General features: G+C 65.8%; 2 protein-coding genes across 7 annotated transcripts; one reads left to right on the top strand and one right to left on the bottom strand.

Moving 5' to 3' along the window:
* Positions 1-104: 104 nt before the first annotated feature.
* Positions 105-1,294, bottom strand: TMEM256 (transmembrane protein 256). Its single transcript, XM_032097746.1, has 4 exons — positions 1,068-1,294; positions 817-854; positions 637-717; positions 105-301 (listed from the first exon to the last, which is right to left on the bottom strand). The coding sequence occupies exons 1-4, from the start codon at positions 1,141-1,143 to the stop codon at positions 158-160; spliced, it is 339 nt and encodes a 112-aa protein (XP_031953637.1). The 5' UTR covers positions 1,144-1,294; the 3' UTR covers positions 105-157.
* A 2,627-nt stretch (positions 1,295-3,921) lies between these two features.
* NLGN2 (neuroligin 2) lies at positions 3,922-13,948 on the top strand. Of its 6 annotated transcripts, XM_032097743.1 has the most exons (7): positions 4,959-5,022; positions 6,351-6,493; positions 8,249-8,305; positions 9,338-9,487; positions 11,056-11,241; positions 11,719-12,508; positions 13,045-13,948. In XM_032097743.1, the coding sequence occupies exons 4-7, from the start codon at positions 9,367-9,369 to the stop codon at positions 13,931-13,933; spliced, it is 1,986 nt and encodes a 661-aa protein (XP_031953634.1). In that variant the 5' UTR covers positions 4,959-5,022; positions 6,351-6,493; positions 8,249-8,305; positions 9,338-9,366; the 3' UTR covers positions 13,934-13,948. The 6 variants fall into 6 exon arrangements, with proteins under 6 accessions (XP_031953633.1, XP_031953632.1, XP_031953629.1 ...); XM_032097741.1 differs by lacking the exons at positions 4,959-5,022; positions 6,351-6,493 and adding an exon at positions 3,923-4,297; XM_032097738.1 differs by lacking the exons at positions 4,959-5,022; positions 8,249-8,305 and adding an exon at positions 4,210-4,297.
* The last annotated feature ends 19 nt before the right edge of the window (positions 13,949-13,967 follow it).

Genomic DNA, 13,967 nt, shown 5'->3' with positions numbered 1-13,967 from the left:
CCAGTCACTCCCAGTGACCCCAGTCCCTCCTTAGCCCCATCCCAGTCCCCTAAAAACCCCTTCAAAAACCCCAAACCCCTTGATTTCCCCCCAGAACGCCCCTTTACCCCCCCAGCGCTGCCCAAGGCCCCCCCCCCGAGGATTTTTGGGGGGGTCCCTACAGGGCCATGGCGGCCCAGCCCAGGATGAGCAGGGACCCCCCCACGGGCGCCCCCCGGTTGAATTTGGGGTCCCCGGTGAGGCCGTGGTAATAAAAGGGGGCGCAGAAAAGCCCCAGCCCCGCCACGAGGAGGGTCCCGGCCTGGGAGGGGGGAAAAAAAAGGAAAATTTGGGTGATTTTGGGGGGATTTAGGTGGAGTTTGAGGGGTTAAGGGAAGGGGAAATGGGGTTTGGGGGGATTTGGGGGGGTCTGAGGGTGAACTTGGGGCAGTTGGAGGATTTTGAGGGATCTGGAGGAGATTTGGGGGGAGCTGAGAGGGTTTTGGGTCCGGGGGACGATTTTGGGGGATTTAGGGGAAATTTTGCAAAGTGATTTTGGGTTCTTTTTGGGGGGCTCTCGCCGGGTGGGGGCGGAGGCAGAGCGGGAGGATTTTGGGGTGATTTCGGGCGCTTTCGGGTAACCGGGGGGGCTCTCACCAGGTGCGGGCGGCGGCAGTGCGGGGTCGCCAGCAGGGCCAGGCTGTGCAGGAGGTGGAAGCGGTTGGCGGTGTCGTAGAGCTGGGGAGGGGGCGCACAGCGGGCGGATTGGGGGGATTTGGGGTGGGTTTAGGGCTTCCTTTGGGTTTTTTAGGGGATCGAGCCCCCCTCCCCACTCACCTCTTTCTGATACTCGTCCCGGTCGCTGCGGCGCAGCCCTGAGGGGGGAGCGGGGGTCAGGGACCTCCCAGGACCTCCCCAAGACCCCCCAAATCCCCCGGGACCCCCCCAAGTCCCTCCCAGAACCTTCAAACTCGCCCCCCCCCCCCAAAGTCACCCAGGATCCCCCCGGGACTCTTCCCTGCCGCCCAGGACCCCCCGTGCCCCCCAGCCCGAGCCCCCCGGGACCCCCCGGCCCCTCACGCCCCCACCGTGGGCCCCGTAGGCCGCGCCGGCCATGGCGGCCGCTCCGCTGAGCGCCCCGAGCCTCGCCCAGGCCGCCGCCATTGCTGCCGCTCCAACTTCCGCCTCCGCCGCCCCGCGCTTCCGCTTCCGCCACCGGATTCGCCTCCGATTCGACGAGCCGCGCGTCAATCAAAAAGGAGAGCGGCCAATGGGAGCGCGCGGAGGAGCTCCCGCCTCCCGTCGTGAGCAGCGCGCCCCCTGGTGGAGCAGAGAAGGGTTGGGGGGCTCCAGGGGGGCTTTGGGGGGTCCGGGGGGGGTTTTGGGGGGTCCGGGGGGGCTCAGGGGGGTCCAGGGGGGGCTCAAGGGGTCTGAGAGGGCCCTGATCCCCCCCACCCCGGTCCTGAGTGGGTTTGGGGGGCTCCCAGTGGCTTTTTGGGGGACTTAGAGGGAGTTGAGGGGTCCTGGGGGGTTTGGGGGGGGTCTGAGGGTTTTTTAGGGGTCCGAGGGGGCCCCAACTTCCCCCCCCCCCCCCCCGCATCCTGAGTGGGTTTTGGGGAGGTTTTGAGTTGATTTTGGGAGGTTTTGGGTGGATTTTTGGGGGGCTCCGAAGGGGTTTGGGGGGCGCTCCAATCCCCCCAAAAGGAGCCCTCCCCTCCCCCCCCCCAAATGTTCCCCCTCCCCATTCGGAGGGGTCCGGGGGGATGGGATGAAGATGATGAGGATGAAGATGGGGGGGGTTGGATGGACCCGGGGGATCCGGGGATGATGATGAGGATGAGGAGGACGGTGGAGATGGGGGGGTCAGAGGATGAAGATGAGGATGAGGAGGATGCCGGGGGGGGGCGGGGATGGTGCTGAGGATGAGGATGAGAAGGATGAGGGTGATGAGGATGAGGAGGATGATGAAGATGATGAGGATGGGGGTGATGCCGATGCTGATGCTGGGGGGGCCGGGGATGGTGCTGAGGATGAGGAGGATGAGGATGATGAGGATGAGGAGGATGATGAGGAGGATGATGAAGATGATGAGGATGAGAAGGATGAGGGTGAGGAGGATGATGAAGATGATGAGGATGATGAGGATGAGGGTGATGAGGATGATGAGGATGATGCTGATGCCGATGCCGGGGAGGGGGGCCGGGGATGGTGCTGAGGATGAGGATGATGAGGATGAGGGTGATGAGGAGGATGATGAAGAGGATGAGGATGATGAGGATGGGGGTGATGAGGATGAGGATGATGAGGATGAGGAGGATGCTGATGCCGATGCCGGGGGGGGCCGGGGATGATGCTGAGGATGAGGATGAGGACGAGGCTGAGGACGCTGATGCTGAGGGTGATGATGATGATGATGCTGCTGACGATGAAGGCGATGCTGAGGACGGCGCGGGGGGGCCGGGGGGGCCGGTCCGAGCGCGGCGCCGCCCCCCGGAGGCGGCTCCCGGCGGGAGGGACCAGCGGCCGCTCCCGGTTCGGCTCCGTCGGCCCCGCCATGGCCCCCCCGCCCCCCCCGCCCGCAGCCCCCCGGTGAGCGCGACCCCCCCTCACCGCCGGGGGGGCTCCGGGGGGCTCCGGGGGGGACGGGCCGGGGGGGGGATGGGGCAGGGATGGATGGGGCGGGGGGGGGGGGGAAGGCCTGGGCCCACCCGGGGAGTGGGGAGGGGGATGGATGGGGAGGGGGAGGGGCGGGCGGATCGCCCCCCCCCCCGGACGGGGCGGGGGGGTCCTCAAGGTCCGGGGGGTCCCCCTGGACCCCCGAATTGGGGGGGGGGGGGGAGGGGGGGGGGGGGGAAGAAATCGAGGGGGGAGGGGCCCGGATTTGGGGAGGAGGGGCCGGATTTGGGGAGGGAGGGATGCTGTAAGTGGGGCAGGAGCCGGGCCCAGTCCCGGGGGTCTCGGGGGGGGAAAACGGGGGGGCCCCGAGCCCGGAGCGCCCCCCCCGGGACCCCCCGGGCCCCCCCGCCCCCCCGGGATGCTCCGGAACTCCGGTTGCCACGGCGACGCTCCGGGCTCTGTTCCCATGGCAACTAGGGGGGGGACCCGCATCCCCCCCCAAGCACCCCGGGCGGGGCGGGGGGGCCGCGCTGGGGGGGAATTTTGGGAGGATTTGGGGGGCTTTCGGGGGGTTTTGGGGCATTTTGGGGTTCCGGGGGGGTTTTGGGGGTTCCGGGGAGGTTTTGGGGGTCCCGGGGGGGGGGCAGGACCCCCCCACTGATGGTTTGTTCCGGTTCTTCTTCTCTCCCCCCCCGACCCCCCCCCGCGCTCGCCCCTCCCCATTTCCCATCGTCCCTTTGGGTGCCGGCCCCCCCCCTTCCCCCACGGGCTCCCGTCCCCCCATCCCTGACCTGGGACCCCCCGGGCCCCCCCCGCGACCACCCCGGACCCCAATGTCCCCCCCCGCGACCCCCCCGTGTCCCCACACCCCCTGGTCCCCCATGGTCGCCCCATGGCCCCCAAACCCCATTTCCCACCGTTCCCCCCCATTTTGCCCCCATTTTTCCCAATCCCTCCCAATTTCTCCCCATTTCCCCCCAATTTCTTCCTTTCCCCCCCATTTTCCCCTCATTTCCCCACTTTCTCCCCATTTTCTCCCAATTTCCCCCCATTCCCCCCCATTCCCCTCATCCCCCTCATCTCCCACTGCCAATTTCCCGCGATTTCCCCCCAAAATTCCCTCCCCCGTTTCCCATCTCCCACCCCCCAATTCCCCCCCACCCCCCGCAGCCCCCCCGCCGCCCTCCCCCCTCTCCCCTCCCCATAACCCCCCGCCCCCCGCTCCCCTCCCCCGCCATGCCGCCCCCCCCGCTGACCCTCGCGCTGGCCCTGGTGCTCTGGGCCCCCCCCCCGCCCGCCGCCCCCCAGCCCCACCCCCCCCAGCCCCCTCCCCAAGCCCCCCCGGACCCCCCCCCGGACCCGCGGTTCCCGGTGGTGCCCACCCAGTACGGGCGCCTGCGGGGGGCTCGCCGGGACCTGAGCAACGAGCTCCTGGGGCCGGTCCAGGCCTTCCTGGGGGTCCCCTACGCCGCCCCCCCGCTGGGCCCGCGCCGCTGGGCGCCCCCCGAAGCCCCCGCGGCCTGGGGGGGGGTCCGGGACGCCACGGCCTTCGCCCCCGCCTGCCCCCAGAACCTGCGCGCGGGGCCGCCCCCGCTGATGCTGCCCCTGTGGCTCAGCGACAACCTGGAGGCGGCCGGCGCCTATGTGGCCGCGCAGAGTGAGGACTGCCTGTACCTGAACCTCTACGTGCCCACCGAGGACGGTACGGGGGCCTGGGGACACCTGGGGACACCTGGGGACAGGTGGGATAGAGCTGGGGACACCTGGGATAGAGCTGGGGACAGCTGGGGACAGGTGGGATAGAGCTGGGGACACCTGGGATAGAGCTGGGGACACCTGGGGACAGGTGGGATAGAGCTGGGGACACCTGGGATAGAGCTGGGGACAGCTGGGGACAGGTGGGATAGAGCTGGGGACACCTGGGATAGAGCTGGGGACACCTGGGGACAGGTGGGATAGAGCTGGGGACAGCTGGGATAGAGCTGGGGACACCTGGGGACACCTGGGATAGAGCTGGGGACAGCTGGGATAGAGCTGGGGACACCTGGGGACAGGTGGGATAGAGCTGGGGACAGCTGGGATAGAGCTGGGGACACCTGGGGACAGGTGGGATAGAGCTGGGGACAGGTGGGATAGAGCTGGGGACACCTGGGGACAGGTGGGATAGAGCTGGGGACAGCTGGGATAGAGCTGGGGACACCTGGGGACAGGTGGGATAGAGCTGGGGACACCTGGGGACAGGTGGGATAGAGCTGGGGACAGCTGGGATAGAGCTGGGGACAGCTGGGGACACCTGGGGACAGGTGGGATAGAGCTGGGGACACCTGGGATAGAGCTGGGGACAGCTGGGGACAGCTGGGGACAGGTGTGGGGTGACACAGGGCGGGCACTGCCTGTACCTGAACCTCTACGTGCCCACCGAGGACGGTACGGGGGCCTGGGGACAGCTGGGGGCACCTGGGGACAGCTGGGGACACCTGGGATAGAGCTGGGGACGCCTGGGGACAGCTGGAATAGAGCTGGGGACACCTGGGGACAGGTGTGGGGTGACACAGGGCGGGCACTGCCTGTACCTGAACCTCTGCATGCCCACCGAGGACGGTACGGGGGCCTGGGGACAGCTGGGGGCACCTGGGGACAGCTGGGATAGAGCTGAGATAGAGCTGGGGACACCTGGGGACACCTGGGATAGAGCTGGGGACACCTGGGGACAGCTGGGGACAGGTGTGGGGTGGCACAGGGCGGGCACTGCCTGTACCCGAACCTCTGTGTGCCCACCGAGGACGGTACGGGGGCCTGGGGACAGCTGAGGACAGCTGGGATAGGTCGGGGCACAGCTGGGGACACCTGGGGACAGGTGTGGCACACCTGGGGACAGCCGGGAATGGGTGAGGGACAGGGACACACCTGGGGACACCTGGGGACACCTGGGGACAGGTGAGGGAGGGGTGAGAATGGTGGGGTGGGCGGGGCTATGGAAAGGGGCGTGGCCAGGTGAGAGGGGCGTGGCCAGGTGGGGGAAGGGCTCCACCCCAGCTCCGCGCCCCATTGGAGGACAGGAGGGGTGGGCGTGGCCAGGTGGAGTGGGCGTGGCCAGCGAGTGAGGGGCGTGGCCGGCCCCAGCCAGGTGAGGGCGGAAATGGGGTAAAAAATGAGGAAATTGGAGCAAACCGGGAAAAATCGAAGGAAAAGTGGCGGAAATTGAGGGAAAAGGGGGCAGAGTGAAGGAGGGGGAGGGGCGGCTCCACCCCCAAGTCATGGTCCCCAAAATGGGGAGAAAAAGGGGAAAATTGGGAAAACTTTTGGGAAAAATGGGCTGAAAATGGAGAAATCAAGGAATAGGGCAAAATCCAGGGAAATCGGGCAAAAACGGCGGGAAAATGGGGGAGGGGCGTGGCCCGGCCTGACCCCACCCCAAACTGGGGGGAAAGGGACAGAAATGAGGAAAATGCGGGCGGAAAAGGAGGGAATTGGGATTTGGGGGGGAAAAGCGGCAGATTTGGGCAAATCGGGGAGTGGGGGGGGAGCCCATCCCCCCCTCCGGAGCCACAGCCCCGCCCCCGCATCCATGGCCCCGCCCCCACGCTCCGGGGTCCCCACATCCGCCCTGGCGTCCATCCCGGTGTCCATCCCAACGTCCATCCCGGCATCCCAGTGTCCTTCATCATCCCAGCGTCCACCCCAACATCCCAGTGTCCACTCCAGTTCCCAGTGTCCATCCCAGTGTCCATCCCAGCGTCCTTTTGTCCATCCAGGCCTCCGTCCATCCCTCTCTCCGTCCTCCGCCCATCCCAACCTCCACCCCGGTGTCCATTCCGGCCACGCCTCTGTCCGTCCGTCCCGACGTCCATCCCGGCATCCCGGTGTCCACCCCTGTGTCCATCTGTCCTTCAGCCAGGTATCTGTGTGTCCATCCCAGTGTCCATCCCAACACCCCAATGTCCGTTCCAATGTCCATCCCAGTGTCCATCCCAACATCCCAGTGTCCATCCCAGTGTCCATCTCAGCATCCCAATGTCCATCCCAATGTCCATCCCAACATCCCAGTGTCCATCCCAACACCCTCTGTCCATCCCTGTGTCCATCCCAACGTCCCAGTGTCCATCCCAACATCCCAGTGTCCATCCCAGTGTCCATCCCAACACCCTCCGTCCATCCCAGCGTCCATCCCAGTGTCCCAATGTCCATCCCAACACCCTCCGTCCTTCCCAGTGTCCATCCTAACGTCCCAATGTCCATCCCAACGTCCCAATGTCCATCCCAGTGTCCATCCCAGTGTCCATCCCAACACCCTCCGTCCATCCCTGTGTCCATCCCAACGTCCCAGTGTCCATCCCAACATCCCAGTGTCCATCCCAGTGTCCATCCCAACACCCTTCATCCATCCCAGTGTCCATCCCAACGTCCCAGTGTCCATCCCAACGTCCCAGTGTCCATCCCAACGTCCCAGTGTCCATCCCAGTGTCCATCCCAACGTCCCAATGTCCATCCCAACACCCTCCGTCCTTCCCAGTGTCCATCCCAGTGTCCATTCTAACGTCCCAATGTCCATCCCAACATCCCAGTGTCCATCCCAACACCCTCCGTCCTTCCCAGTGTCCATCCCAGTGTCCATCCTAACGTCCCAATGTCCATCCCAACATCCCAGTGTCCATCCCAACACCCTCCATCCATCCCAGTGTCCATCCCAATGTCCCAATGTCCATCCCAACATCCCAGTGTCCATCCCAGTGTCCATCCCAACACCCTCTGTCCATCCCTGTGTCCATCCCAACGTCCCAGTGTCCATCCCAACATCCCAGTGTCCATCCCAGTGTCCATCCCAACACCCTCCGTCCATCCCAGCGTCCATCCCAATGTCCCAATGTCCATCCCAACATCCCAGTGTCCATCCCAGTGTCCATCCCAACGTCCCAATGTCCATCCCAACACCCTCCGTCCATCCCAGTGTCCATCCCAACGTCCCAGTGTCCATCCCAACATCCCAGTGTCCATCCCAGTGTCCATCCCAACGTCCCAGTGTCCATCCCAACATCCCAGTGTCCATCCCAGTATCCATCCCAACATCCCAGTGTCCATCCCAGTGTCCATCCCAACACCCTCCGTCCATCCCAGTGTCCATCCCAACGTCCCAATGTCCATCCCAACACCCTCCGTCCATCCCAGTGTCCATCCCAACGTCCCAGTATCCATCCCAACATCCCAGTGTCCATCCCAGTGTCCATCCCAACGTCCCAATGTCCATCCCAAAACCCTCCGTCCATCCCAGTGTCCATCCCAGTGTCCATCCCAGTGTCCATCCCAACATCCCAGTGTCCATCCCAGTGTCCATCCCAGTGTCCATCCCAATGTCCCAATGTCCATCCCAACACCCTCCGTCCATCCCACCGTCCACCCCCGTCCCCCATCCGTCCCCCCTCCCCGGGCCCCATTTTTGGGCCCTTTCCCCGTTTCCCCCCATTTTCGGGGTTTTTTCTCTCCTTTTTCCCCTCCCCGGATTTTTGGGGTGGAAGGTTCCAAATTCCGCTTTTTTCGGGGGGGGAATTTTTCCCTCCTCCCCCCCCTTCTTTTTTATGGTGGCCCCTCCCCCCCCGACCCCATTTTCGCTCCTTTTGGCCCCAAAATTTTTCCCATTTCTCTTCCCTCGGTCCAGGTTTGCTCGGCAAAAAGCGCGAGGACGGCGCGGCCGGCGGCCCCCCCCCGGACTCAGGTAGTTTTGCTGCATGTTTTGGGGCAAATTCCGGCTTTTTTGGGTGTTTCTATTTTTTTTTTTTTTTGTTCTTTCTTTCCCCCCCTTTTCTTTTTTTTTTTCTTTTTTTTTTGTTTTTTTGGTGGTTTTTCCCCTCCCCCCCTTCCCCCTCCCCCTCCCCCGCTCCACCCCGCCCCCCAAAATTTTTGGTGCCTCTTTTGGTTCTTCGTGGCTTTTTTGGGGGGTTTTTGGTTCTTTTTGGTTGTTTTTGTGTTTTTTTGGCTTCTTCGCGGGGGGTTTGGGGGAGTTTTTTTTGTGGCTTTTTGGTGTTTTGGTGGTTTTTTGGTGGTTTTTGGGTTTTTTTCTGGTTTTTTTTTTGGACACCCCCTCCCCCGCCCCCCCATGTCCCCCCAGTACCCCCCCTTTGCTCATTGTCCCCAAGGGGGGGGGGGACGTTGCCATGGAAACACCCCCAAAAATTGGGACCCCCCCAGTGACCCCAAAATGACCCCAAAGTGACCCCAAAGTGACCCCAAAGTGACCCCTGACCTCCCCCCCAAATCCAGCCCGTGACCTCTGACCCCGCTGTCACCTCCCAGGGCCCCCCGGGGTGACACCGGGGGTGTCCCCAGCTCTGGGGGGTCCCCAAGGGGGTCCCCATGGAACCAGGGGGTCCCTGGGGCCGCCTCATCCCCAGGGATGTCCCCAGGGGTGTCCCCAGGGTGTCCCCAGCTCTGGGGGGTCCTCAAGGGGGTCCCCAACGTGTCCCAGGGATGTTCCCATCCCCTGAGGCCGCAGTGACCCTGGGCTGTTCCTGGGCTGTCCCTGGGCTGACCCCTGCCCTGACGCCGCCCGCGGTGTCCCCAGGGTGTCCCCAGGGTGTCCCCAGGGTGTCCCCATCCCACCCCCTGCCCTGAGGCCGCGCTGTCCCTGCGCTGTCCCCACACTGTCCCTCGCCCTGATGCCACCCATGGTGTCCCCGCGCTGTCCCCGCGCTGTCCCCGCGCTGTCTCCCCCATCCCCCGCCCTGACGCCGCCCGCGGTGTCCCCCAGACATCCGTGACAGCGGCAAGAAGCCGGTGATGCTGTTCCTGCACGGCGGCTCCTACATGGAGGGCACGGGGAACATGTTCGACGGCAGCGTCCTGGCGGCCTACGGCAACGTCATCGTGGTCACCATGAACTACCGGCTCGGTGTCCTGGGTACGGGGACACAGGGACAGGGCTTTGGGGACACGGGGGACACAGGGTGGCAGCGTCCCGGCCGCCCACGGCAGCGTCATCGTGGTCACCGTGAGCTACCGGCTGGGCGTGCTGGGTACGGGGACACGGAGACATGGGGACATGGGGACACGGGGACACGGGGATATGGGGACATGGGGACACAGGGACACGGGGACATGGGGACACGGGGACGGGGGACATGGGGACACGGGGACATGGGGACACAGGGACACAGGGACATGGGGACACAGGGACACGGGGACACGGGGACACAGGGACATGGGGACACAGGGACACAGGGACATGGGGACACAGGGACACGGGGACACGGGGACACGGGGACATGGGGACACAGGGACACAGGGACATGGGGACACAGGGACACAGGGACATGGGGACACAGGGACACGGGGACACGGGGACACGGGGACATGGGGACACAGGGACACGGGGACATGGGGACACGGGGACGGGGGACATGGGGACACGGGGACACGGGGACATGGGGACACGGGGACAGGGGGACATGGGGACACGGGGACACGGGGACACGGGGACACAGGGACATGGGGACACAGGGACACGGGGACACGGGGACACGGGGACATGGGGACACAGGGACACGGGGACATGGGGACACGGGGACATGGGGACACAGGGACATGGGGACACAGGGACACAGGGACATGGGGACACAGGGACACGGGGACAGGGGGACACGGGGACACGGGGACACGGGGACATGGGGACACAGGGACATGGGGACACAGGGACACAGGGACATGGGGACACGGGGACAGGGGGACATGGGGACATGGGGACACGGGGACACGGGGACATGGGGACACAGGGACATGGGGACACAGGGACACGGGGACACGGGGACACAGGGACACGGGGACACGGGGACACGGGGACAGGGGGACATGGGGACACGGGGACACGGGGACATGGGGACATGGGTACATGGGGATATGGGGACATGGGGACACAGGGACACAGGGATATGCGGACAGGGACACGGGGACACGGGGACATGGGGACATGGGGCTGGGGACATGGTGTGGGTTTGGGGACACGGGGGCGTCATGGGGAACCTTCCTGGGGGCGTGGGGACATCGTGTGTCCCGGCTGTGTTCCCGTGGTGTCCCGGCTGTGTCCCCACGGTGTCCTGGCCATGTCCCCACCGTCCCTGTCATGTCCTGGCCGCGTCCCCAGTGTCCCTGCAGTGTCCTGGCCGTGTCCCCACTGTCCCTGCGGTGTCCTGGCTGTGTCCTGAACGTCCTGGCCGTGTCCCCACCGTCCCCATCATGTCCTGGCCGCGTCCCCAACAGCCCTGCGGTGTCCTGGCCGTGTCCCTGCGTGTCCTGGGCATGTCCCCAACATCCCCATCACGTCCTGGCCGTGTCCCCACCGTGTCCCCATGTGTCCCCAACATCCCCATCACGTCCTGGCCGTGTCCCCACCGTGTCCCCGTGTGTCCCCAATGTCCCCACGGTGTCCTGGCCGTGTCCCCACTGTCTCCAATGTCCCCGCGCTGTCCCCAGGGTTCCTGAGCACGGGGGACCAGGCGGCCAAGGGCAACTACGGCCTCCTGGACCAGATCCAGGCGCTGCGGTGGCTGCACGAGAACGTCGGGCACTTCGGGGGGGACCCGCAGCGCATCACCATCTTCGGCTCCGGCGCCGGCGCCGCCTGCGTCAGCCTCCTCATCCTCTCCCACCACTCTGAAGGTAACCAGGGTCCCCAAACCCATGGGAACGGCCCCAAAACCCACTGGGAACCGCCCCAAAATTCGTATCGGGGTCCCAAAATTCAATGGAAACGGCCGCAAAATTCGTATCAGGGTCCAAAATCCACCTGGAACAGCCCCAGAATTCACTTCAGGGTCACAAAATCCACCAGGAACCACCCCAAAATTCACTTTAGGGTCCAAAATCCACCGAGAACGGCCCCAGAATTGCTTTGGGCATCCCAAATCCTCCATCAAAACCCCTCAGGTCACACCAGGGACCCCAAATCCTCCAGATCTTCCCAAAATTTTACCTGGGGACCCCAAACCAGCCCCGAATCCCCTGGTGGGACCCCACCCCCGTGTCCCCACGACCCCAAACCCTGATGGGACCAACCCCAAACACCCCCCATGGCCCCAAAGCCCGCTCCCCGCTGGCCCCACTGGCCCCGCTGACCCCGCGGCCGGTGTCCCCCAGGCCTGTTCCAGAAGGCCATCGCGCAGAGCGGCACGGCCATCGCCAGCTGGTCGGTCAACTACCAACCGCTCAAGTACACGCGGCTGCTGGCGGCCAAGGTGGGCTGCGAGCGCGCTGACACCGGCGCCGCCGTCGAGTGCCTGCGGCGCCAGCCCTTCCGCGCCCTGGTGGACCAGGACGTCCAGCCCGCGCGCTACCACGTGGCCTTCGGGCCGGTGGTGGACGGCGACGTGGTGCCGGACGACCCCGAGATCCTGATGCAGCAGGGGGAGTTCCTCAACTACGACATCCTCATCGGGGTCAACCAGGGCGAGGGGCTGAAGTTCGTGGAGGACTCGCTGGAGAGCGAGGACGGCATCTCGGCCTCCTACTTCGACTTCACCGTGTCCAACTTCGTGGACAACCTCTACGGCTACCCCGAGGGCAAGGACATCCTGCGGGAGACCATCAAGTTCATGTACACGGACTGGGCCGACCGCGACAACGGCGAGATGCGGCGCAAGACGCTGCTGGCCCTCTTCACTGACCACCAGTGGGTGGCCCCAGCCGTGGCCACGGCCAAGCTCCACGCCGAGTACCAGTCGCCCGTGTACTTCTACACCTTCTACCACCACTGCCAGACGGACGCCCGGCCCGAGTGGGCGGACGCGGCGCACGGGGACGAGATCCCCTACGTCTTCGGGGTGCCCATGGTGGGCGCCACCGACCTCTTCCCCTGCAACTTCTCCAAGAACGACGTCATGCTCAGCGCCGTTGTCATGACCTACTGGACCAACTTCGCCAAGACGGGGTGGGTGGGGGGCGGGGGAGGGGGCGAGGGGGCAGCCGCGCCCCCAGAGCTTGGCCAGGGGTGGGTGGGGGGTTGGGTCAGTGCTTGGGTCAGTGCTTGGGTCAGCGGTTGGGCCAGGGGTTGGGTCAGCGCTTGGGTCAGCGGTTGGGTGGTCGAATGGTTGGTCGGATGATTGCTCAGTTGGATGAAGAGTTGAGTGGTTGGGCGGTCAGTGGGGTGGTTCAGCTGTTGGTCGGTTGATTGGTCAGTTGGGTGATTGGTTGGTCAGTTGAGCAGTTGATTGGTCAGTTGGTTGGTTGGTCAGCTGGGTGGTCAGTGGGGTGGTTGAGTGGTCAGTTGGGTGGTTGGTCAGTTGAGTGGTTGAGTGGTCAGTTGGGTGATTGATGAGTTTTTGGCTGGTTGCTCGATTGATCAGCTGGTCATTGATTGACCCATTGGGTGATGGCTCAGTTGTCGGTTGCTTGGTCAGCTGGTCAGCTGGTCAGCTGGTCACTTGGTCAGCCTCCCAGCCGCTCAGCCGCGCTCTCCCCCCGCAGCGACCCGAACCAGCCGGTGCCGCAGGACACCAAGTTCATCCACACCAAGCCCAACCGCTTTGAGGAGGTGGTGTGGACGCGCTTTGACGGCAAGGACAAGCGCTACCTGCACATCGGCCTCAAGCCGCGCGTGCGCGACCACTACCGCGCCAACAAGGTGGCCTTCTGGCTCGAGCTCGTCCCGCACCTGCACAACCTCCACCAGCTGCCCCACGCCTCCACCACCACCCGCCTGCCGCCGCCGCCCGGCCCCCCGCGCCGCCCTCCGGCCACGCGCCGGCCCCCGGCCCCGTCGCCGCCGCCGGACCGCGACGCCGACCGCGACGAGGACGAGGACGACCCCGGCGGGCGGCGCCGCTTCGCGCCGTTCCCCGGCGACTCGCGGGACTACTCCACGGAGCTCAGCGTCACCGTGGCCGTGGGCGCCTCCCTCCTCTTCCTCAACATTTTGGCCTTCGCCGCCCTCTACTACAAGCGGGACAAGCGGCCGCCGGACCCCCGCGGCGCCGCCGCCGGACCCCCGCGCCGCCTGAGCCCCCCGCAGAGCGGCCGGAGCGCGGCCCCCAATGACCTCTTGGGCCACGCCGGGGGCGCCGAGGAGGAGCTGGTGTCGCTGCAGCTGAAGCACCCCGGGGTGGGGGTCTCGGGGGTGGTCTCGGGGCTGGGGGTGGGGGAGCCCCCCGAGGCCGCGCTGCGCCCCGCGGCCGCCGGACCGCCGGACTACACGCTGGCCTTGCGCCGGGCGCCCGAGGACGTGCCCCTGCTGCCCCCCAACACCATCACCATGGTGCCGGGGGGGCTCCCGGCCCTGCACCCCTTCGGGACCCCCTTCCCCCCCCCCGGCCACAACAGCACCCTGCCCCACCCCCACTCCACCACCCGCGTATAGGGGGGGAGGGGCGGCGGGACCCCTCCCCCCAACC

The sequence above is a fragment of the Corvus moneduloides genome, unplaced genomic scaffold (assembly GCF_009650955.1).
Source record: "Corvus moneduloides isolate bCorMon1 unplaced genomic scaffold, bCorMon1.pri scaffold_110_arrow_ctg1, whole genome shotgun sequence".
NCBI classification, from domain to species: Eukaryota; Metazoa; Chordata; class Aves; order Passeriformes; family Corvidae; genus Corvus; species Corvus moneduloides.
The sequence above is the reverse complement of the archived record's forward strand: the minus strand, read 5'-3'. Positions and strand labels throughout refer to the sequence as shown.

Coding starts and splice junctions, on each gene's coding strand:
- TMEM256 (XM_032097746.1), bottom strand. CDS start 1,143: ATGGCGGCGGCCTGGGCGAGGCTCGGGGCGCTCAGCGGAGCGGCCGCC. Junction 855..1,067: donor CGCGGCCTACGGGGCCCACG/GTGGGGGCGTGA, acceptor CTCCCCCCTCAG/GGCTGCGCCGCAGCGACCGG. Junction 718..816: donor GGGACGAGTATCAGAAAGAG/GTGAGTGGGGAG, acceptor CCCCCTCCCCAG/CTCTACGACACCGCCAACCG.
- NLGN2 (XM_032097741.1), top strand. CDS start 4,192: ATGCTGCCCCTGTGGCTCAGCGACAACCTGGAGGCGGCCGGCGCCTAT. Junction 4,298..8,248: donor CTACGTGCCCACCGAGGACG/GTACGGGGGCCT, acceptor CCCTCGGTCCAG/GTTTGCTCGGCAAAAAGCGC. Junction 9,488..11,055: donor CTACCGGCTCGGTGTCCTGG/GTACGGGGACAC, acceptor CGCTGTCCCCAG/GGTTCCTGAGCACGGGGGAC.